Here is a 24,971-nt window from a genome sequence, read left to right as displayed (position 1 = left end):
CATGCATGATAACCACACTGTAAGTAATTTGATACCGAGCGAAATGTAAGGAAAATGCATGAACTTTCCCCTATCCAGGAAACAATTAAACAATTGTATTAAGTCCTGCCATTTCCTTAACCTTGATGAGTACTATTATTTACTCTGCCATTAGCTTTTTTGTTCTGAAATCTTCTAAAAGACAAATGTTACATCCTACTTTAAATAGAACATTGTCAAAATTTATCAGATTCATCAGTACTGAGATCTAAATTACAATTCCAAACCTTATCCACATGAACACGTACAAAGTGACATTCTCCTTTTCAATGATCCCTTGCCTGCATTGTCTCTGACAATTTCAAACTAACTTAAGTTATTCCTTTTCACCATGTAATAAGACAGGATTTAGAGTGGTTACTTAAGGATTCTTTTTAGCAGGCTTTTCTACTTCCATAGATTTTATGTTTAGACATTAAAATATAACATTCTCACCTTGTGTAAACAAAGAGTGTTCCTTCCACATCAGTTTTCTCCTAAAATAAAAGAAACATTCAAGTAATTCAAATAAAAATTCATAAGGTGAAGGAAAACCAATGTTTTCCACAAAACAATCGCATAGTATCAGCAGCAGGTATAAGACACACATTGGTATAGCGAATTTAACGTATTGGATCATTAATACAACAAAGACAGCAGTAATAAAAGGGATTATCCTTATGAAGAGGAGAAAAGTGGATTTACTGCCATATTCATAGTCCATTGCTAATGAAGCAATAGGAAGCATAGGAACTATTGTTTTGTTAACCATAAATAAGCCACCACTATCTTCCTTTTCCCAAAGACCATCACAGTTACATATCTCTGACTGAAATGAGGGAAATAATTAAACCAAGTTTCAGGGATTTGCTAGTAAGAGATTACAACTACCATAGTTCTCCTTCATCCTTCAGCTGAATCAGGTTTTACGATAAGACATGAAAACCATCGGCTCTGTATTTTTTTTAGTTCCATTTTTTTTTAAAAGAAAAAAAACCTCACAGTTGTCTTCTTATCTAATTTTTTCTCCTGATATCCTGTCAGCCAAGATAATTGATGAGTTGTCATTTTAATAAAGAAACATCAATGTCTCTACCTGATCTACTGGATGTCAGAAAGTGCCAGTACATTTATGCTTCTGCATTCCATTTGACACATAATATCCCACTTGCTTAAAATATGTAAGTTTTTCTGGTCCAGGGACAAAAATTTTGGAGACAAGGTCTTTGGGATTCTTCTAGATGAAAGACACTGCATAAAATTCTGTCCACACAGAGTTACATTTGAAAATCATGCTTCAACATAGTTCCCCTAAACCAGTTTTGATCACTGTTTAATCCCATTAGCATTAGCAAATCAGGAGTGTTAAAAATGGATTTGGGGGAAAAAACTTTAAATAAGTTTTTCATACACAGCTCTATTTCTTGTATGCACAGGGGTTAGATGAAAATCATTATCACACTTTGACCCAAGCATATTTAGTCTGACAAAATATTAATGGGTTACTCAAGATAATCTTTTTTTTTTAAACTATCATCTGTATTACTAATGTCTTATATTTCTTAAAATCGGATATACTTTTCAATATTTATTTTTTGCCCGTAACTCAGCGTGGACTTTGAAAATGGATTGGTAAGCTTCATCTCCTCCTAGTATCAATTTAACTTTCTTATCCTCATGTACCAGCACATTGCATTTTTGGTTTTTTTCCCTTTCCTCTCTCTCTCTCTCTCTCACTCTCTCTTACACCACAGGGTAATACTGAATTAAATTGCTATTAGGTTTCGAAGGACTTTCTTAAAAAAAAAATCCATAACATTTATGTTTGAGGGGTGTTTATGTTTACTCAAAATTGTCTATTTAAATAAGATTCCAGTCCTATAATCTGATTGTTATCAGGGTCTGCCCATGCAGTCACCACTGCAGAGTGCCACTGAAGATAACAGAAGCCTGTACAGGCATACTTGCACAGAGGAGATTGCGGGTTTAGACATAAAGTCAGAGTTTAGACATAAAGCGCTACAGCGTATAATGTTAAGGTTACGCAATTAAAACAACAAAAAGATAGGAAATGCACGAGTTAAGATTCCCAGTTATATATCTTATATGTTTTATGTGTGTATAATATTTTACGGAACAGATTTTAAAAGAAAAGCAGGACTACAAAACACTACATATGTGCAATGCAGCTAAGTTACCGTCTTTCTGGAAATCTTTTAATTTTTGCATTTACTGTCTTTTTATCATTTCTGACTAGATAACCTTAATGCTGCATTAACTATTTATTTAATTTTCTCTTTCTTAAATGGTTTAGGTAGTATCTGCTTTCTTTTGGCTAAAAGTCCTTAATATATGAATGAAGACAATGGACAAAATTTAAGACAGAGGAAGGAAAGGAGAAAGAAAAGAAATGCAGAAAAAGCTTGTTCATTTCAGCTTGTCAATGACATACACTGGTCCAGTTCTTTAAAAGAGTGTGCACTGGGTTAACTAGGAGGCACCAATCAGTAGCTATTACGTGCATTGAAATGAGTGCTTTTCTGAGGAGGAAAAGCCCTCATTAATGGTCCATCTCTCTCTGAGTGCCCATTTTGTATTAGACATGTCCACAGTGCAATTTTCAAACGTTCAGAATTTTTAGATTAAATGTTGAAATTTCCAACTACTTTTTTTAAATTTTATCATGGACATTCTCCTCACCAAAGATTAGCTTGATGCCAAGTTTCAAAGTTCAGCCATATTTGAGTTTCTGGACTCAAAAACAAATCTGGACTTTTTTTTTTAAATTATAAACACACAGAGGCTTAGGCTGTATTTTTTCATTACATACAACTTCCAAAAAACAGCTGACAAGATTTCTGTCAATTTTCCCCAAATAAATAACTTTTGTGCAGAGACCAATTGTGGAAATTTATAAACAAATGGAGAATTTTATGAAGTTTTAGCACATGAAAATGAGAGGATAACAATTGAAACTATATTGTATTTGCTTTCAAATGAATCCACTAGACAGTGCAATGAACTGGAAGAGACTCAGGAGAGAAAGGAAGTTGGTTCAATGTGTATGGTTCCTTGCTGTGGCCCTGATTATCAAATAACTTAAGGCTTGTCTATGATGTAGCTCGTGTGCTTTAAAGGGGTCTGAGTTCTAAAGCCCACTAACGTGTTGTGCATTACTTGTAGGGTGACCAGATGTCCTGATTTGATAGGTACAGTCCCAATATTTGGGGCTTTTTCTTATATAGGCTCCTATTACCTCCCCCCCCCCGATTTTTCACCCTTGCTATCTGGTCACCCTAATTACTTGGTCCATGAAGGCCTTGTTGGTGTGATACAGCACGATGTCAAAGTGCTCTAGGGAATCTTTAGTGCGTACCAGAGGGTCTACATGAACCAAGAAACACTCAACACATTCGTGAGCTTTAGAACTCATACAACACCCCCATACAGCACACTACCCCACGTGCAGACAAGATCTTAAGTATGTACTTAACTTTAATTGCATGAGAAGTCCCACAAACTTCAGCATGTTAAGCACATACTTAAATCCTTTACTAGATCAGGCCTTCTATAAACAGTATTCTTATCATGAAGCTTTGTTATATTTGCTGCTTCTTGAGCATTGGTACCCCATTATTGGTAAATCTGTAATTATATACTGCACTTCCAAAAATCACACACACACACACACACACACACACCACTCCATAGAGCGTTCCAGCTACAATACACTTTCCATATAACTCTGTATTGTATTCATACACTATATACACATATAGACTATATGCTCTTCAAGGCAAGGACTTGTTACGTGCTTTAGCACACATTGTTTAATAAAAAGAAAAGGAGTACTTGTGGCACCTTAGAGACTAACACATTTATTAGAGCATAAGCTTTCGTGAGCTACAGCTCACTTCATCGGAAATGCATCCAATGAAGTGAGCTGTGGCTCACAAAAGCTTATGCTCTAATAAATTTGTTAGTCTCTAAGGTGCCACAAGTACTCCTTTTCTTTTTGCGAATACAGACTAACACGGCTGCTACTCTGAAACCTGTCATTGTTTAATAGGCATCCCTATGAATTTAAAGTTCATCAAGCCAGCACTGGGGGGCGGGGGAGATGGACCACCTCTTCTTTCTTCCATCTATCCTCTCACCAGCTTTTGTCTGGTGCTTAGTTTCAGAATTTGTGCAGGTGAGAACCAGAAACGGTTATTTTTCCCTCTCGGGTTTCACAGTGGACGTGGGCCTTTATAACTGAGCATATTTTATAAATTAAAGAAGAGAAATACACCCCCCCAAGACTTTCAGCCACGATCCCTCTCCTATCCCTCCCAGTTCCCTCACTCCCCAAGTGTGTGTCTGTGGGGGGTGTCTTCCCGCTTCGTGCCCTCCGCACGTCGGGGGGAGGGTGGGTGGGTGGCTGAGTGTGTCTCCACTGCCTACCCTCCCCGAAGCTGTATATGTGTGGGGGAGGGGTCTCCCAGCTCCCTCCCCCCCCGTGCGTGCGTGCGTGCGTGTGTGTGTGAGAGAGAGAGAGAGAGAGAGAGAGGGGGGGTGGGTGCGTGGGTCTCCCCGCTGCCTGCCCTACCCCCGGCATGGGGGGCTCCCGGCGCTGGGCGGGAGGGTCTCATCTCACGCACCCACTCGTTGGCGCGGTGCCCGAAGGTGTAGAGCGCCACCTGGCTGGCCACGTCCACGATGCTGCTGATGTAGGGGTCGTGCCGCTGCAGCGCCGCCAGGCTGATGTCCAGCCCCTTGCCCAGAAGGGCGGCCCCGGCCACCGCCGCCGCCATTTTGCCTCCAACAACAACACTCCCGGCGCGCTGGGTGGCCACGATTAATCTAAAGCCGAGAACGAGATCGAGCCCTTCGACGGAGAAACAAAACGGGACCAGGGCGCCGGACCCAGGCTCGGTAGTCGCGCGCCGAGTTCACATTGCTCAGGATTGTTGCCATTAGCAACAAGATACACTCACCAAGGGCCCGGCCGGGCTCTCTGTGCGTAACCCAGGGGGCGGGGCCTGCAGGGACCTGACCCTGGAACGCCCGGCCTCGCACAGCGCACGCGCGAAATCCAGACTCTTCTGAGGGGCACCCCTGGGGGGGCATGTACATGCACACGCTGGCCCCTGTGCCCAGCAGTGTACAGAGACCCGTATTGCCAACCTCCATTGTTCCCAAACCATTAGCCAGGCCTCCCAAAATCATAAAAATGGCTCAACAATAATAACGTTTAGGTTATTTTTTTTTGTTGTTTTTTGGCGGTGGAGTCTTTAGGGTTCATGCTTAACAGATTTACTCCATAACCTGGAGGACTACAGACTTACGGTTTTTGTTTTGTTTTTTTAAAAGGAAGTTGAGAGTCTCTGAAAAATCACTTGATTCCAGCTGCTGGGGATTCAAGAAAAGCATTGATAATTCATTTGCAAACATTTAACACCATCAATTTGGGCTTGAATAGGGACTGGGAGTGGTTGGCTCACTCCAAAAGCAAGTTTCCCTCTCTTGACATTGACACCTCCTCTTCAATTATTTGGCATGGATCATATCCACCCTGACCTAATTGGCCTTCAACATTGGTTCTCCACTTGTAAGGTAACTCCCTTCTCTTCATGTGCCAATATATATTTATGCCTGTTTCTGTAATGTTCACTCCATGCATCTGAAGAAGTGGGGTTTTTACCCACGAAAGCTTATGTCCAAATAAATCTGTTAGTCTTTAAGGTGTCACCGTACTCCTAGTTGTTTTAATGAAATGATGAGACTTGGCAATCCGGAGTTAGAAACATAGGCACATATACATACATATGTGCCCATAACATATATAGATAGAGACACACATATGCACAGAAATACACGCATGCCCTAGGGCATACATAGGCACAGATGTATATGGGCATGTACACTCATACCTCTTGAGTATACAGACACACCAAAGCATCACACACAAAAGTACCCATGAGAGAGCATATGAAGCCATACATATCTGTAGCATAGACACACATACACATTTGAATGGGAATGGGCATGTATATATATGTATGGACATACACACATGGGTGGGTACACCCCCATGGCTATGTGCGCTCATATTTGCCAGCATACATCTATGGACCTACTGAAGAAAACCAATGAGTAGGAAGGGTGACAATTAGGCATTCCTTGCTGCCCAAGTGACAAGCAGATGTACTCAATTCTTTCTGCTGTCTAAGCCCTCCTGGATTCCCTAGTAACAAGACTCCCCTCCCCCCACTGAATCCCCTCTGATGTGCCAATCCTTCTTATGGCCATTAGTGGCAAATACATCTAGCAGCTGCTGCAAATGTCCCACATTGACAACTTCCCCAATTTGTCACTGAGGCCTGGGAGAATTAAGCTCTCTCAACCTGACTTCTGTAGCTGCCCAGCCCTTTTGGTACCCATACTACTGATAATATTAAAAAAGGTTTTCCTATTTTGTATTGCAAAAATCTGGTCAACCTAACTCCAAAAGAGACAGAATATAATGTAGAAATTGGTTTGAAATGGATTGTTCTTTCAGATTGTAAACATTCACTCATGGTTACAATTTGGCATTCCAGTGTAGGTCTGAGTCTGTTATTGTACAACATTTTAATCACAGTTACTGTTTAATAACAAATTATTGTTTATATACCTTTTGAATTCTGGGAATGAATAAAAGCAGAAGTTGGTAAGATTGTTTCTGTTGTTGCCCATTTGGTCTGACTGAGTGGCTAATCAATATTTAGAGCATTCCAGGTTTGTTTCCATTAGGAGGAGAAATTGATTATAGGAGTCAGGTATATTGCTTGAGCAATCCTGTTTATTTACAAAGAATCTACAGAGTCCTGTTTTCCTGTACACAGAGGAAACAAACAACTGCAGGCAGTTTCCTTGCTCAAAAATCCCCAAGCCTGCCTTTCCAGTGCATTCCATGCCCAAGGAGCTCTGACTCTCTGCTCCCTCTCAGGACCACATTCACAACTGCTTTTTTTTCCCCTTTCTGATGGTTTTCTTTTTGCTTTCTATGGGTTTTCTCCTGGCTTCTTGCCTCTTTTACATACACAGCTTGCTAAACAATCCCTTACTCCCGATGTCTGCAATCAGGGAACCCCTGAGCCCACACATCTTTGCGTCGGATGAGGCCTTGCCACATGATCCATTGCCTTGGGCAGTATCTTCTATTATTTTCAACTATCTCACTACATTAAGGGGATTAATTGCTCCTGCTATTTAGCCTGAAACAAAAGTGCATACCCACCAGTTTTGTGACCTCTAGAGAACAAAGGCCTGCTTGATGGCAGCCATTAACATCTTTCAACATAACACTATGTGCTTGTCTTGTGTTGCTGTAGTTCTTTAGTGAAGACACTACTACACCAATGGGATACCTTCTCCTGTTAGCCTAGTTAATCCACTTCCCTGAAAGGTGGTAGCTATGTCAGCAGGAAAGCTCTCTGGGCAACACACAGTGGATGAGGTCAATATAAGTATGTTGCTCAGGGGTGTGGATTTTTCACACCTCTAAGTGAAGTAGTTATACCAATATAGGTTTATAGTGTAGACCTGGCCTGTGTTTAAAAAAAATCTTGTAGGTACAGAACCTTGTGAATTCTCAATTCTCTACAAAAAATGCTAAGCACTGCTCAGCAAAGATTTCATAACAAAAATCTTTATTCTTTAAATGTGCTTGTTTGCTCACTTACTAATTCACTAAGTGAACAGGTTTCAGAGTAGCAGCCATGTTAGTCTGTATTCGCAAAAAGAAAAGGAGTACTTGTGGCACCTTAGAGACTAACAAATTTATTTGAGCATAAGCTTTCGTGAGTTACAGCTCACTTCAAATGCATCCGATGAAGTGAGCTGTAGCTCACGAAAGCTTATGCTCAAATAAATTTGTTAGTCTCTAAGGTGCCACAAGTACTCCTTTTCTTTTTACTAAGTGAACAATCTATAATTGCTCTCCCAAATCAAGTTAGTTTGATTTTACTGGAATTTGTTTATGAAGCAAAATGGTTTTTTAGCTTTGAAAATTTCATAATTTTATAAAGCACATAATTGTGAAATATAGAATCTTAGAAATGTAGGGCTTGAAGGGACCTCAAGAGATTATCTAGTCCAGCCCCCTGCACTGAGTGGGGCTGGACCACATATATCCAGCCATCCCTGACATATGTTTGTTTAGCCTATCTTTAAAAATCTCCAGTGACAGGGATTCCACAATCTCCCTCAACCAGATACAATAGCAGCTACTCTTATGTAGAGCTGGATGAATTCTTTTTGGCAAATAGTAAATTCACAGAAAATACCTTTATTGGGGAAGCAAAACTATTTGCAAATTTGGGTAGAATTCAGTGAATAGTTTTGGCCGAAAACAACCAGAAAGATTGGAAATGGTAACACGTTTCATTTCAACATTTCAGAAAGAAAACATTTTAACATTTTGAAACAAATGAAATGAACAAAATATTTCAACTTTTTGTTTAGCAATGGCCTTTCATTTTGAAATTTAGCTAATAACAGAGTTCAGCCTAAGCTTTCTCCCCAGGTGTGACTGCTTCTAATGTTTCTCCTTCCGGGTTGCTTAGTCCACACCTCGGTTCTCTCTGTCTCAGATTCAAGGTGCCTCTGTGTACTGTGTTACTCCAGCCCCCCTTACATCTTGGGTGGAGTTAAGCAAGCCCCCACCTCAAACAGCAGGTCATTTAGACTCAGTATCTAAGAACATAAGAATGGCCATACTGGGTCAGACCAAAGGTCCATCCAGCCCAGTATCCTCTCTACCGACAGTGGCCAATGCCAGGTGCCCCAGAGGGAGTGAACCTAACAGCTAATGATCAAATGATCTCCCTCCTGCCATCCCTCTCTACCTTCTGACAAACAGAGGCTAGCGACACCATTCCTTACCCATCCTGGCTAATAGCCATTAATGGACTTAACCTCCATGAATTTATCTAGTTCTCTTTTAAACCCTGTTATAGTCCTAGCCTTCACAACCTCCTTGAGCAAGGAGTTCCACAGGTTGACTGTGTGCTGAGTGAAGAAAAATGTCCTTTCATTTGTTTTAAACCTGCTACCTATTAATTTCATTTGGTGGCCCCTAGTTCTTATATTATGGGAACACGTAAATAACTTTTCCTTATTCACTTTCTCCACACCACTCATGATTTTATATACCTCTATCACAGGGGTCTCAAACTCAAATGACCACAAGGGCCACATGAGGACTAGTATATTGGCCCGAGGGCCGCACCACTCACCACCCCGTTGCTGCCCCAGCGCTGCCCCTACTCCACCCCTTCCATGAGGCCCTGCCCCTGCCCCACCTCTTCCCACCCCTTCCCTGCCCCCATTCCAACCCCTTCCCTGAAATCCCCACCCCAACTCTGCCCTTCCCTGCCCCCAGGGGGTGCAGAAGGGGTGCAGGGTGCGTCAGGGGGCTCAGGGCAAGGGGTCGGGGTGCAGGAGGTGTGCGGGGTGTGGCAGGGGGCTCAGGGCCGGGGGTCAGGGTGCAGCAGGGAGCTCAGGGCAGGGGATCAGGGTGCAGGAGGGTGTGAGGTGCGTCAGGAGGCTCAGGGCAGGGAGTTGAGGTGCAGGAGGGGTGCAGCAGGGGGCTCAGGGCAGGGGGTTCGGCTGCAGGAGGAGTTCGGGGGGCGGGTCCGGCCCAGCACGCACTGGGGGCAGGTCAGGCTCCCTGCCTGCCCTGCCGCCGAGCCGCTCTGTGAAGCGGCTGGGACCTGCGGGGGTGGGAGGCCACAGGGGTCTGTGTGTTGCCCTGGCCACTCCTCTAGGTACCTCCCCTGAAACAGGGAACCGCGTCCAATGGGAGCTTTGGGGGAGGTACCTGGAGGAGCAGCCAGGGCAACACACAGACCCCTGTGGCCTCCCCTGCTCCCACCCAGGTCCTGGCCACTTCCCGGAGCAGCGTGGGGACAGGGCAGGCAGGCAGGCAGGTAGGGAGCCTGCCCTGCCCTCAGTGCGCGCCGGGCCGGAGCTGCTCTAGGTAAATGCCGGGGGGCAGGGGGGCCGCAGGGAGCTGGCAGGCCGCAGAAAATAACCCCGCGGGCCGCGTGTTTGAGACTCCTGCTCTATCATATCCCTCTTTAGTCTCTTCTTTTCCAAGATGAAAAGTCCTAGCCTCTTTAATCTCTCCTCATATGGGACCTGTTCCAAACCCCTAATCATTTTAGTAGCCCTTTTCTGAACCTTTTCTAATGCCAATATATCTTCTTTGAGATGAGGGGACCACATCTGTATGCAGTATTCAAGATGTGGGCATACCATGGATTTATATAAGGGCAATAAGATATTCTCTGTCTTATTCTCTATCTCTTTTTTAATGATTCCTAACATCCCGTTTGCTTTTTTGACTGCCGCTGCACACTGCATGAGCGTCTTCAGAGAACTATTCATGATGACTCCAAGATCTTTTTCCTGATTAGTTGTAGCTAAATTAGTCCCCATCATATTGTATGTATAGTTGGGGTTATTTTTTCCAATGTGTATTACTTTACATTTATCCACATTACATTTTTTTTGCCATTTTGTTGCCCAATCACTTAGTTTTGTGAGATCTTTTTGAAGTTCTTCACAGTCTGCTTTGGTCTTAACTATCTTGAGCAGTTTAGTATCATCTGCAAACTTTGCTGTTTACTCCAGTTCTCCAGATCATTTATGAATAAGTTGAATAGGATTGGTCCTAGGACTGACCCTTGGGGAACACCACTAGTTACTCCTCTCCATTCTGAAAATTTACCATTTATTCCTACCCTTTGTTCCCTGTCTTTTAACCAGTTCTCAATCCATGAAAGGATCTTCCCTCTTATCCCATGGCAACTTAATTTACTTAAGAGCCTTTGGTGAGGGACCTTGTCATAGGTGTTCTGGAAATCTAAGTACACTATGTCCACGGATTCCACTTGTCCACATGTTTGCTGACCCCCTCAAAGAACTCTAATAGATTAGTAAGACATGATCTCCCTTTACAGAAACTATGTTGACTTTTGCACAACAATTTATGTTCTTCTGTGTGTCTGACAATTTTATTCTTTACTATTGTTTCAACTAATTTGCCCGCTACTGACGTTAGACTTATCGGTCTGTAATTGCCAGGATCACCTCTAGAGCCCTTCTTAAATATTGGCATTACATTAACTATCTTCCAGTCCTTGGGTACAGTAGCTAATTTAAAGGACAGGTTACAAACCATAGTGAATAGTTCCACAATTTCACATTTGTTTCTTTCAGAACTCTTGGGTGAATGCCATCTGGTCACGGTGACTTGTTACTGTTAAGTTTCTCAATTAATTCCAAAACCTCCTCTAGTGACACTTCAATCTGCGACAATTCCTCAGATTTGTCGCCTACAAAAGACGGCTCACGTTTGGGAATCTCCCTACCATCCTCAGCCGTGAAGACTGAAGCAAAGAATTCATTTAGTTTCTCTGCGATGACTTTATCATCTTTAAGTGTTCCTTTTGTATCTCGATCATCCAGGGGCCTCACTGGTTGTTTAGCAGGCTTCCTGCTTCTGATGTACTTAAAAAACATTTTGTTATTACCTTTTGAGTTTTTGGCTAGCTGTTCTTCAAACTACTTTTTGGCTTTTCTTATTACATTTTTACATTTAATTTGGCAGTGTTTATGCTCCTTTCTATTTACATCACTAGGATTTGACTTCCACTTTTTAAAAGATGCCTTTTTATCTCTCACTGCTTCTTTTACATGGTGGTTATTCCACGGTGGCTCTTTTTTAGTTCTTTTACTGTGTTTTTTAATTTGGGATATACATTTACGTTGAGTCTTTATTATGGTGAAATATTTGAAAATATTTCAATATTTGAAATATTTGAAAAGTGTCCATGCAGCTTGCTGCTCCAAGAAGCAGTCATTTAAAGTATTGAGAAATTTTGTCTCTGCATTTCATCCTGAGGCGACATGTACCCAGTCAATATGGGGATAATTGAAATTCCCCACTATTATTGAGTTCTTTATTTTGATAGCCTCTCTAATCTCCCTCAGCATTTCATTGTCTTGATCAGGTGGTTAATAATAGATCCCTACTGTTATATTCCTATTAGAGCATGGAATTACTATCCATAGAGATTCTATGGAACATGTGGATTCATTTAAGATTTTTATTTCATTTGATTCTACATTTTCTTTCACGTATTGTGCCACACCCCTCCTGCACAACCTGTTCTGTCCTTCCGATATATTTTGTACCCAAGAATGATTGTGTCCCATTGATTGTCCTCACTCCACCAGGTTTCTGTGATGCCTATTATATCAATATCCTCCTTTAACATGAGGCACTCTAGTTTACCCATCTTATTATTTAGACTTGTAGCATTTGTGTATAAGCACTTTAAAAACTTGTCACTGTTTATTTGTCTGCCCTTTTCTGATATGTCAGATTCTTTATATGAATGTTTCTCGTCTGATCTGGCCCATTTTTTATCCTCTTCCATCCTCTCCTCCTGACTAAAACCTAGAGAATTTCTATCAATAGACTGTCCTCTAAGAGAAGTCTCTGTCCGATCCACATGTGCCTCTGCAGCAATGGCTTTCCCTCATCTCTTAGTTTAAAAACTGCTCTGCAACCTTTTTAATGTTAAGTGCCAGCAGTCTGGATCCACTTTGGTTTAGGTGGAGGCCATCCTTCCTGTATAGGCTCCCCCATTCCCAAAAGTTTCCTCAGTTCCTAATAAATCTAAACTCCTCCTCTCTACACCATCATCTCATCCACGTATTGAGACTCTGAAGCACTGCCTGCCTACCTGGCCCTACGCGTGGAACTGGAAGCATTTCTGAGAATGCCACCATAGAGGTCCTGGATTTCAGTCTCTTTCATAGCAGCCTAAATTTGGTCTCCAGGACGTCTCTCCTACCCTTCCCTCTGTCACTGGTTCCTACATGTACCACGACCACTGGCTCCTGCCCAGCACTACTCATAAGTCTATCTAGGTGCCTTGAGAGATCTGCAACCTTCGCACCAGGCAGGCAAGTCACCATACAGTTCTCTCAGTCATCACAAACCCAGCTATCTATGTTTTTAATGGTCGAAACTCCCATTACTAACACATAACATCTCTGCATTCTTATCTCCTCAGACTCAATCTCTCCCCTCCTCTCTCAAAAAGAACTTAGATGAATGTTGGTTGCATCTCTCACCAGCCATCCTGATCAAGTCATTTCATATATTTTGTCCTTGCAGCACAGTTTTATTACAAATAATCAGTAACTGACTTTACAGTATGATTGGGGAACATGTATGTTGCTGGTACTCACAACTCTAAAAGACTATTGTTGGACCTTTGTCTACCTCAATTTCCAATGGTTAAGGAAGTTTTAATCTTTTTGTTAGCAGTTTACATGCTCCGGATTCCTTAAATGACTCAAGCCTTGAACCAAATGGCCCATGGAGAAAACTGTGCTCAGCCCAGTTAATTCCATCTGGGATAGTTATTTAAAAATGTAACTCCCAGAATCAAACTAGATCCAGTCAATTTCATTCTCAAACTAGAAAAAATTTCAAGGAAAAGATATATAGCATCACAGTAAGTTATCAGCATCAGTGTATGTGTAATACTACCCCCTGGTGGAATTTGGAGAGCTTTTTGATGCAAAAGCAGCCCACTTCACTATCTGTTGAGAATTTCTATTTTAACTAACTAAAAAATAAGATTCTGTACTTTGGTGCTATTGATTTTGAGAACTCTGATGCTGTAGGTATGCATGATTAACTACAATAACCACAAGTTGTCATGGATTTCTGAGGAATTCTTTCAGGAAATGAGGGCATGTTGTTTGATCGAGATCATATTTATCGCTTTGCACATTTTTGCAAAATGGTTCTGTTGCCATAATTCTAAGTGTTATCGTGTGGTGAACAATTATTTCAGACACTGTACATTTAACACATGCCTAAGGGCTCGTCTATGTGGAAAAAATTGACCAGTTATATTAATATAGTTATACCTGTATAACTCCTCACCTCCGGAGTGAACACTCTTATTTCAGTATAAGTGTGGCTTTTTTCGGTTTAGTTTAAGCCTTTTGCCAAGTAACATAAACTGAACTGAAAAAGGCACTCTTAGTCTAATACTGGAATAAGTGTGTCTGCATTACTGTATGTATTGGTTTAAATTCAAACCTTATGTTATATTGAAAAAATGTTCCCATATAAACAAGGCCTTAGTTTGCTGCTCACTTCTTCTTTTATTCCTTCTATTTTTTTCAGAAATTTTAGTTTTACTCTGCAGGTGTGATTCCTTCCTGAGATTAATGCCACTAAGCAGTCTGGTCTTTATAAGAAAATCTGTTAGTTCTCTGAAATCCTAAATTTAATTTAAAATTTAAGCTATGTTAAATAATAATTTATTGCCTCACCTTTAATTAGATACAAGTGATAAAACTGATCCCTTTTATATATTTGTTTTTGGGACATACCATGCATCAGATTTCTGAAAAACAACACCCTGATTATTTCTCCCATCCTCTTCCCAAAAATGGAGGTGTTATAAACCTCCAGTGCTGCTTCTTTCTCTATATCCAGAAACAAAGATGTCAAACATCAGTGGCTTCCCCCCTCAAGTTCTGTAAGCATGAAATAAATCAGAAATCACTGAACTTCCTACATTGCTCAACAACATTTCTAGGAGCTTTAACTTTGAAGTTTGTTTGTTTGCCATTTTGTTTGAATTATAATCCCTAGTCTAGCACAAGGTTATATTCTGATGAGGCAACTATCTTGAGTCCTTTATAATAAAGGGCAAGTATTTGAATTACATAACCAGTAAAGTAATATTGTTACCATGAGAGCACCAAACTTGTACTCATTTAATAGAATATAGCTTTAGGATACTTACTATAGCTACTAATTTATTGCCATACTAGTATTTAAGCAGGCAATCATGGCAGTGGAGAGTCACACTTCCCCACAGAGACCCCTGTACCCTCTCCCTCACGCAGAATGTGCAGCGCCAGCGTATTCGGCTCTGTGAATACAGCCCCTGCCTAAGGAGACTGCAGCGCACACTGGGTATGTGGGAGCCAACCTGCTCTTACCTGCTGTCATGGGTGGTGGGTGAAGCTGCCGCTTGGGGAGGCTAGCTCCCTAGCCGACCTCTTCTGCCTGTGACCCTGCCCATACTCCACCATTGCCCCGCCCGAGACCCTGCCCCCCCCCCACTCCGCCCAGGCCCTGCCCTCTCCCCACTGTCTCCCTCCTCTCTTCTCTCCCCTTCCCTGCTCACCCCCTTCCAGCCAAATCCCTGAACCCAAATGAAGCAAATGACATTTGAAAAAACCACTCTTCTGCAATTTCTTTCTAAAGAAAATGGAGCATGTTTTCCACTGCATGCCAGATGGTGAAGACTGGACATGCCAGTCAGTCACAGGTGCATCCGATGAAGTGAGCTGTAGCTCACGAAAGCTTATGCTCAAATAAATTTGTTGGTTTCTAAGATGCCATAAGTACTCCTTTTCTTTTTGCGAATACAGACTAACACAGCTGCTACTCTGAAACCTTTCACTTTTAAATGTATAGATCCCCTCCAGAGGAAGACTCATCAGGCTGCAGCAGCTAGCTGTGGGAGCCTTAGGAAGGGTCAGAACAGGAATAGGAAGAGATGGGGAGAGTGGGCACTAAGACTCAGGGGTGCCCCAAACTTTCAGATGCCCTACACAGCTGCATATGCTGCTTATGACTAAGGATAGACCTGGAATCTTCCTTACATGGAATGTTGCAATAATGATCCACAAGTGACTGCACAATGTAATGCAATTACAGCCTTATACTGAAAGTTTGAAATACTGCATTTTGTTGTTAGATTGATATTGCTTTAAATTATTACCTTTGTTATTTGTATTTCACTAGGGCTTATGGACACTGGGAGAAGCATTTGGGCAGTCAAAGACCTAACATTTTTGTAGCTCTGCCAGTGATGCTCTGGGAAATAATGAGCAAAATGTATCCCTGATTTTATACTAGGGATGACTGGTCCACAGGGGCCTCCTGTGGGCAGCCAATAGCAGATTTAAGCACTTTTAATGAGATTTTGGACTGGAAACCAAGGGTATTAACACCACAAACTCCAGTGGGTAGCTGATAGCAAAGTCTAGGTTTATTCTACTTGTGTGAATCTGTTTCCCTTGGTACACTTTGAGTACTGTGAAGGTCTTTGATAGTTACTTTCCACAGTCTGATTTCTTCATTTTCTGGTGATGCTGATGCTATAATGTGTTGTCTGTCAGATGAAATTTACAGGCACATTAACTTGCTAGATGGGAACAATGAGCTACAAGGATTTCCTGAGGAGAAACTTCCATGAGCAATGTATGAGGTTTCTCATTTTTCTTTTGGCTGATTGACGTTTGCCCAAATCTATTAATTTCATTATTACCTCAATTCAATCTTATAAAACTAACCTTCACTGGATCCTGTGTAACCCTGTTCCCTGAACTCTAAAGAAGCATCTGTGCTCTTTAACCAACCAACACAAAAAAGCAGACAGCTTAAGACTTCTTGTTAGACTCTCCTGATACCTGCTATTTTCTTACTAGTCAGCTTTAAGAAAAGCTTCTTATAAACAGGGTGTGACTTCCTTCTCGGAGTTCAATTAATTAATAATTACTTATGTGAATAGAAGAATTCCCATTTTCCATACTCACTCCTGCAGTCCTTTTTATTCAGGTCAATAGGAATTTTGTTTAAGGGCCTGTAGAATTGGGATCTTAATCCAAAAGGAGGACAGGTTACTTATAGATCCCATAATCCATTGTGTGATCACGTGTCAGAATAGGTTGTGATAGAACCAGTTCACAGGAAGTGGCCACAGAGTCCAGCCTGTTTGAGGAGAGCAAAGAAAAAAGCTGTTGCTGTTGTAGCATAGGCAGCCAATCCGAGCAGTGGAAATTGGGCTCCAAGGTTCTTTAAGTAGACAATCAGAGGGTGTGTGTAGCTTAGCTGTCTGGGGAGGGAGAGGTAGAATTGCTGACTTTGGGAGAGGGAGAATGAAAAGAAGTCTATAAACCTTCCTTGGAAAGGGGAAGGCTTAAGTGGTTGCAGAAGTGGCTGAGTATCTAAAGAAAAAGAAAGAGTAAGGACAACTGAAGAGGCACAATTGAAAGAAGGGAGGCTGAAAGCCTGTAGCTTAACATCTGTTGGTGGATGTTTAGCTCCATTGTGCATGCACAACTCCATGCAGACAATCCAATTTTGCATTTTAAAATACCGGTCACCTTAGTATTGTTAATATTAGCTGATGAACAACAGCCACATGCCACCCCAAAGATGGCTGCATTCCAGTATTGGGTGTTTGTAAGGTGCTATAGTATCCTTAGAGATGATAGGTGCATGTAAATGTAAGAAACTATATTTAATAACCTATCTGGGAAATTATCATTACCAGAAATAATATATACTAAGTGAGCTATTTAGGTGGTGTTTTAGATTGTTAAAATGTTTTGAAATCGGCTATAAGGGGTAAAAATTTCAATATATATTTTTATAAATTAAAATGTTCAAGCAATAAGTCTTTTATGTGGTCTGATATCTTATGGAATGTTGTTAACTGCATTGTTATCTTGTAATTTCATTTTGATTCCATTTTAAAGAAATACAATGAATTCCTGAATAGATTTAACCTTGCATTTGGCAAATCCTTTTGCTTTGTTAGAAGAAAGAGAGCCTTGGCCCAGCCAAATTTGCACTTTTGCTAGTTCATAGTTGCCCTAAGGTACTGAGGAGTTGTCATTATTCAGCAAATGGAGATGGGTGAGCTAGTTAGGATAATAGAAAAGCTGACAAACATTTGTTTATTCAGTAGAAGTAGGGTGACCAGACAGCATGTGTAAAAAATCAGGACATGGAGGTGGGGGGTAATAGGTGCCTATATAAGAAAAACCCCTCAAAATCAGGACTGTCCCTATAAAATCGGGACATCTGGTCACCCTAAGTAGAAGCAAACATAAAGTGAACCTTTAAGGTTTTTTTTAAGACGAACCTTTTCCTTTTTTATGCACCTCTGCATTTCCTACTTCCAGGATATTACAGAAAGATTATTCACGTGGCATCTCATGGCAGGGGTTTTTTTTCCTGAGATTTCCAGTTCAAAACTATAGACTAAAAGAATTTGGATAAGCATCCAAACTTCTAGATAATTATTCAAACCAAACCTTTAAGGTTCTCCCACACTTTTTACTACCAGTAGCTATGATATTCCCATGCTGACTACGGGGGAAAAACAAATATCAGCAAAAGTACATTTATATTGATTTGTCTTCCCTCTTGTTTTCGAATTCAGTAAAGACTCACTACTAATATAGCATTACATAAAGATTCCCAGGAGCTACCAGGGATAATAAGACTGGGTCTCATTGTATGCTGTCTGTCAAATTGTACTCACCTTACAATAGAAAGCAGGGGCCAATTTAAGGGTTGTCGCACGGTCAGCAAATACGCAGCATGGGGTAGGGTGACCAGACAGTAAGCGTGAAAAATTGGGACGGGGGTGGGGGTGGGGGGTAATAGGAGCCTATAAGAAAGCCTCAAATATCGGGACTGTCCCTATAAAATCGGGACATCTGGTCACCTGAGCATGGGGCCCGATGGTCACGTCACCGTAGGCTTTTTTAAAGATAAAAATTTAAAAAAAAATTATAAGCCTAAACAAAAGTGGAATCTCACCCAATTGTGTATTTCCAATTATTGGAGCCTCTCACCACAGTGACACTTTTCTTTGGCAAATTGTCCTGTGATGATGTTCAGTTCCCACTTTGCTGTCTCATCTGTCTCAATTGCAAGCAGAGCAAGGTCACTCAGCTATGTTTGTGAGAGCATTGACAGCATGTAGTTTTTGACACACCTTAGTGTGATCATTGCGCACTTGGCACTAGCCACTCTAGTTGGTATGGTGAGAAAAAGTCAGCACAACATTTCCATTTCTGTTAAAAAGTCATGAAGAGAACTTGACACTCTGAAATTCAAATAGCTCTGGACTTCAAGTGACAAAATGAACACCTCTGTTTCCTTTGTAAAATAATATACTTATTGAAAGACATAATCTTGTGAACCCCAAATCTAAAGAAAAATATGAGTATTTTACCATGAGTTTAAGAACTTCCTCCTTTGACTCTTCTAAATATATATATTGAAGTTGCCTGTGATGGAGGAAACCAGATAGAGTAGCTAGCTCTTGAAATCTCTCACACTGAGATTTTAGTTCCTCAATCATATTGTTTAAGAACTCAAAATATTTCCATTGATAATTATCCTCTGTTTCTAACATAGAATCATGTGGAAATTCATCATCCATGCAGCATATACATCTCTTCATGTGGCTTGGATAGATTGCATTTTCAAAACCCATTGTTTACCACCTGTTCTGAGATGCTTTTATAATTTCCTCATATTTTTCTTCACATCTAAGTTTGCTGAACTCATTCACTATGCTCTCAAATGTCCAGAGGACTTGGAACAGGTCACTTTTCTTTGACTGAAGGATTCCATCGGCTGCAGCCATGATAACTAAGATCCTATGCCACCATACCAGATTACGGTAAAACATCCAAGCCATCAAGGACAGGTTGCTTTTTACTCTATGTATGTCCTCATTACTCCTGCATTCAGCTACAGTTTCATCTTCTAGGCATTCAAATATACTCTGAAAATTTACTATTGTTTCCTCAGTGGCTTTCATTCAAGCTGCCCACCTAATAGGATTGCCAACCCTCCAGGATTGGCCTGGAATCTCCCAGAATTGGCATCAATCTCCCAGTGACTATTGAAAGCAATCCGGAAGATTTTAATAGTATATTTTAAGGAAATGACATTACATCATGTTGGAAAAAAAATCTCCCAGAATAGTTTAAATCAGAGTGGGCAACCCTACCATCTAGTCTTGAAGCATACCTTTAGATGTAAAGGTCTTCTTCATTCTTCAGAAGCCTGTTCAATTTCACCCGCTGCATCAATCCTGTCAGCTTCTTCAGGGCCTTGAAGTACATCATCAAGTTCTGCTTCCCTTTGCAAAACTGTGCTCTCTTGAGAAAGAGTTTGAAGATAAAGATCATCTTTGGACATAATCGTTAGTTTTTCCCATTGATGGGTAGAGTCTGTGAAATATTTATGTATTTTCTGCAAAGCACTGAAGAAAACCATCAGGTCTGAACTGACCTTATTTTCAGCAGCATGCACCAAAATTAGGTTAATTTGATGTGCTGGGCAATGAATATATATGGTGCATACACTTTGTCTCCCATGCCTGAATGATATTCTGTCATTTTTAGTTACAGTCCTTCATAAGTTCCAGCCATAACACTGGCCCCATCATATCCCTGTCCAGACATGAATTTGGGGTCAATCCATAATTGCAGAATAAAACGTTAGTTAACTTGTCACACAGGAATGCAGCATCTGCCTCAATTACTGCCCAAAGTTTACAAAATGCTATTTTTTATCTACTTTTCCTTTTATATGAAGCATATTAACAAAGTGAAAATTGCCATTTGATCAACACGGCGATTATCCATAATTGCATCTTCAGTTACAGTAAAAAACTTAGTTTCTGTGCAGCTATTAATGCCCCTTCTGGTTTCTGATGCTAAAAGATTTATAAGTTCATCAGTAATTGTCTTGCTCAAGTATTTGATTCTCTTGGTATCAAATGTTGAGCAAATGTTGTATTATATCTGGCAAGTAGCTTACTGATGCTCAAGCAAATACCATAATTGTTGGTCTCCAGAACTTCATGGTGGCCATGGAAGGGGAGACCTAAACTAACTAAAGTTTTGATTGTGTCAAACAATATTTATAAGACTTCTTGCCATTTCCTAATATTTTCAAACGCTTGTTTATCAAAACATACATTGATACTATGGCTCTTCACAAACTGTAGAGCTGCCACATATGACTACACATGTTGTTTGCTCCTTCTATGAACAGATGTTAACTTTAGCATAATCTTCCAATCACTGTTGACCATGTTGATTTTCAAGTTTCTGTATTTCCGAACAGCCAACAAATGTGACAGTGTGCATAAACTGAAAGATATGAGTATGCTAAGCCACTTGACATGCAAATCTTCATGTGGTACATTTTCCATTCTGTAAAATGAAGATGAAAAATGAAAGTTTGTAGAAAAAAAAGGAAACTGTCCATTTGGCCTACACTTTCAGTGAGCTGGCAGGGACCAAGCTGTACAAGCTTACACAATTGCTCACGTGATAAAATTGAATCCTGAAAGTGACTTTTATCATATGGGAATGTCAAAACCATTCCAGCAGGAAGACTGCTTTGATTCGCTTCATTGTTGACCTGCTCATGGACAGGGCCTTTGGTTTTGTTCCTTTCAAGTTCATCTACAGGACCTTTGGAAACAAACTACATTTCCCGACAGTAGCCTCTTCAGCACCGGAGAATTCCCAGTGGCTATGACTGCTATAGGATGGGGTAGGAAACTTCTATTACTACCAGCCACTGCTGTGCATGCTCAAATGCTGTGGGACTTTGCAAAGGCATTGCAGGACTGTGGGTGTGGGTCCCCTGCAACCCCTATAAAAATGGTAGCAGGGGACCAACAACAGTGTTAGACACATGCAACCCATTCAATTGCATCAGCGCGCAGGCAGCAAAAGGTCCTCTTGCCATGGTGACTGACTCAGTTACTTGTGAGGATGGGGTCCCAGAATTGAGTGAGGGGGCAGGGAGGACATGGCAGTGGCAGAGAAATAGCTGGTGCAGCTGCTCAGGGGCCCATGCGCTTAGAGGGCCCCTGCAAACTGAGGGCTGCTCAGCCACACAATATATGCTTGGTGCAGACTGCTGCCATTGTCTGTGGTCTACTAGAACCTCTAGGGCAAGCAGTGCATTGGTCCACTGCCCACATTTGCCCACTGTGGTCCCACTGCCCACATTAGAATTTACCTGGGAAGTGGGCCTCCAAAATGGTGGGTCTTCCATGAATTCCGATTAGTGGGATTGCCAATGACAGAGCCTTCCCTCCCACTGGCAGGGCAAATTCATATAGGGCAGCAGGAACTGGCTTGCAGCTCTTCCTAGAGGCTCTGACTGTAACTTTGGTGGCAGCAGCAGTGGTAATTTGTGACTCTGGCTCCAATGACAGCAGTTCTGGCTTTGGCGGAAGCAGTGATGAAGACTCTAATGGTAGCAGCACTGGTGCAGGGCCCAAGTATGGCTCAAGTGATCATGAGCTAATTCAGTTCAAACTAAATGGAAGGATTAACAAAAATAAATCTGCAACTAGGGTTTTTGATTTCAAAAGGGCTGACTTTCAAAAATTAAGGCAATTGGTTAGGGAAGTGGATTGGACTGAAGAACTTATGGATCTAAAGGCAGTTGAGGCCTGGGATTACTTTAAATCAAAACTGCAGAAGCTATCGGAAGCCTGTATCCCAAGAAAGGGGAAAAAATTCATAGGAAGGAGTTGTAGACCAAGCTGGATGAGCAAGCATCTTAGAGAGGTGATTATGAAGAAGCAGAAAGCATACAGGGAGTGGAAGATGGGAGGGATCAGCAAGGAAACCTACCTAATTGAGGTCAGAAGATGTAGGGATAAAGTCAGAGAGGCTAAAAGTCGAGTAGAGTTGGACCTTGCAAAGGGAATTAAAACCAATAGTAAAAGGTTCTATAGCCATATAAATAAGAAGAAAACTAAGAAGGAAGAAGTGGGGCCACTTAACACTGAGGATGGAGCGGAGGTTAAAGATAATCTAGGCATGGCCCAATATCTAAACAAATACTTTGCCTCAGTCTTTAATAAGGCTAAAGAGGATCTTGGGGATAATGGTAGCATGACAAATGGGAAGGAGGATATAGAGGTAGATATTACCATATCAGAGGTAGAAGCGAAACTGAAACAGCTTAATGGGACTAAATCGGGGGGCCCAGATAATCTTCATCCAAGAATATTAAAGGAATTGGCACCTGAAATTGCAAGCCCATTAGCAAGAATTTTTAATGAATCTGTAAACTCAGGAATAGTACCGAATGATTGGAGAATTGCTAATATAGTTCCTATTTTTAAGAAAGGAAAAAAAAGTGATCCAGGTAACTACAGGCCAGTTAGTTTGACATCTGTAGTATGCAAGGTCCTGGAAAAAATTTTGAAGGAGAAATTAGTTAAGGACATTGAAGTCAATGGTAAATGGGACAAAATACAACATGGTTTTACAAAAGGTAGATCGTGCCAAACCAACCTAATCTCCTTTTTTGAAAAAGTAACAGATTTTTTAGATAAAGGAAATGCAGTGGATCTAATTTACCTAGATTTCAGTAAGGCATTTGATACCGTGCCACATGGGGAATTATTAGTTAAATTGGAGAAGATGGGGATCAATATGAACATCAGAAGGTGGATAAGGAATTGGTTAAAGGGGAGACTGCAACGGGTCCTACTGAAAGGCGAACTGTCAGGTTGGAGGGAGGTTACCAGTGGAGTTCCTCAGGGATCGGTTTTGGGACCAATCTTATTTAATCTTTTTGTTACTGACCTTGGCACAAAAAGTGGGAGTGTGCTAATAAAGTTTGCAGATGATACAAAGATGGGAGGTATTGCCAATTCGGAGAAGGATCGGGATATTATACAGGAGGATCTGGATGACCTTGTAAACTGGAGTAATAGTAATAGGATGAAATTTAATAGTGAGAAGTGTAAGGTTATGCATTTAGGGATTAATAACAAGAATTTTAGTTATAAGCTGGGGACGCATCAATTAGAAGTAACGGAAGAGGAGAAGGACCTTGGAGTATTGGTTGATCATAGGATGACTATGAGCTGCCAATGTGATATGGCTGTGAAAAAAAGCTAATGCGGTTTTGGGATGCATCAGGAGAGGCATTTCCAGTAGGGATAAGGAGGTTTTAGTACCGTTATACAAGGCACTGGTGAGACCTCACCTAGAATACTGTGTGCAGTTCTGGTCTCCCATGTTTAAAAAGGATGAATTCAAACTGGAGCAGGTACAGAGAAGGGCTACTAGGATGATCCGAGGAATGGAAAACTTGTCTTATGAAAGGAGACTTAAGGAGCTTGGCTTGTTTAGCCTAACTAAAAGAAGGTTGAGGGGAGATATGATTGCTCTCTATAAATATATCAGAGGGATAAATATAAGAGAGGGAGAGGAATTATTTAAGCTCAGCACCAATGTGGACACAAGAACAAATGGGTATAAACTGGCCACCAGGAAGTTTAGACTTGAAATCAGACGAAGGTTTTTAACCATCAGAGGAGTGAAGTTTTGGAATAACCTTCCAAGGGAAGCAGTGGGGGCAAAAGATCTATCTGGTTTTAAGATTCTACTCGATAAGTTTATGGAGGAGATGGTATGATGGGATAATGGGATTTTGGTAAGTAACTGATCTTTAAATATTCAGGGTAAATAGGCCAAATCCCCTGAGATGGGATATTAGATGGATGGGATCTGAGTTACTAGAGAAAATTCTTTCCTGGGTATCTGGCTGGTGAATCTTGCCCATATGCTCAGGGTTTAGCTGATTGCCATATTTGGGGTCGGGAAGGAATTTTCCTCCAGGGCAGATTGGAGAGGCCCTGGAGGTTTTTCGCCTTCCTCTGTAGCATGGGGCATGGTTGACTGGAGGGAGGCTTCTCTGCTCCTTGAAGTTTTGAACCATGATTTGAGGACTTCAATAGCTCAGACATGGGTGAGGTTTTTCATAGGAGTGGGTGGGTGACATTCTGTGGCCTGCGCTGTGCAGGAGGTCGGACTAGATGATCAGAGTGGTCCCTTCTGACCTTAGTATCTATGAATCTATAAGTCAGGGAAAGCAGACAGCACAGCATGGGTAGAGAGGCAGGGATGAGTATGGGAGGTGGGGGAAGTGAGAGTTTATTTGAATGTGGGACATGTCATGTCATTTGGGGGACCACAATAAAAACTTGCACCTGGGCCAATTATTTTGTTCCTCT

At 41.3% G+C, this 24,971-nt stretch overlaps 2 protein-coding genes across 3 annotated transcripts in view; one reads left to right on the top strand and one right to left on the bottom strand.

Annotated features, from left to right (window-relative positions):
- The window catches only part of DCP1B (decapping mRNA 1B), a 67,021-nt gene extending 61,919 nt beyond the window's left edge, over positions 1-5,102 (bottom strand). Inside the window, exons 1-2 of one of the 2 annotated variants that reach the window (XM_038384098.2) lie at positions 4,662-5,102; positions 475-515 (exon numbers count right to left, since the gene is read on the bottom strand). In XM_038384098.2, coding sequence (XP_038240026.1) covers positions 475-515; positions 4,662-4,814 — 194 coding nt within the window. In that variant the 5' untranslated portion in view covers positions 4,815-5,102. The remainder of the gene's footprint in view (positions 1-474; positions 516-4,661) is intronic. The other variant, XM_038384118.2, reaches the window with a different exon arrangement.
- CACNA1C (calcium voltage-gated channel subunit alpha1 C) overlaps positions 1-24,971 on the top strand; it is a 721,739-nt gene that overhangs the window by 19,334 nt on the left and 677,434 nt on the right. The window lies entirely within an intron of this gene.

Source organism: Dermochelys coriacea, chromosome 1, assembly GCF_009764565.3.
Source record: "Dermochelys coriacea isolate rDerCor1 chromosome 1, rDerCor1.pri.v4, whole genome shotgun sequence".
Lineage (NCBI taxonomy): Eukaryota > Metazoa > Chordata > Testudines > Dermochelyidae > Dermochelys > Dermochelys coriacea.
This window is presented reverse-complemented; position numbering and strand designations above follow the sequence as displayed.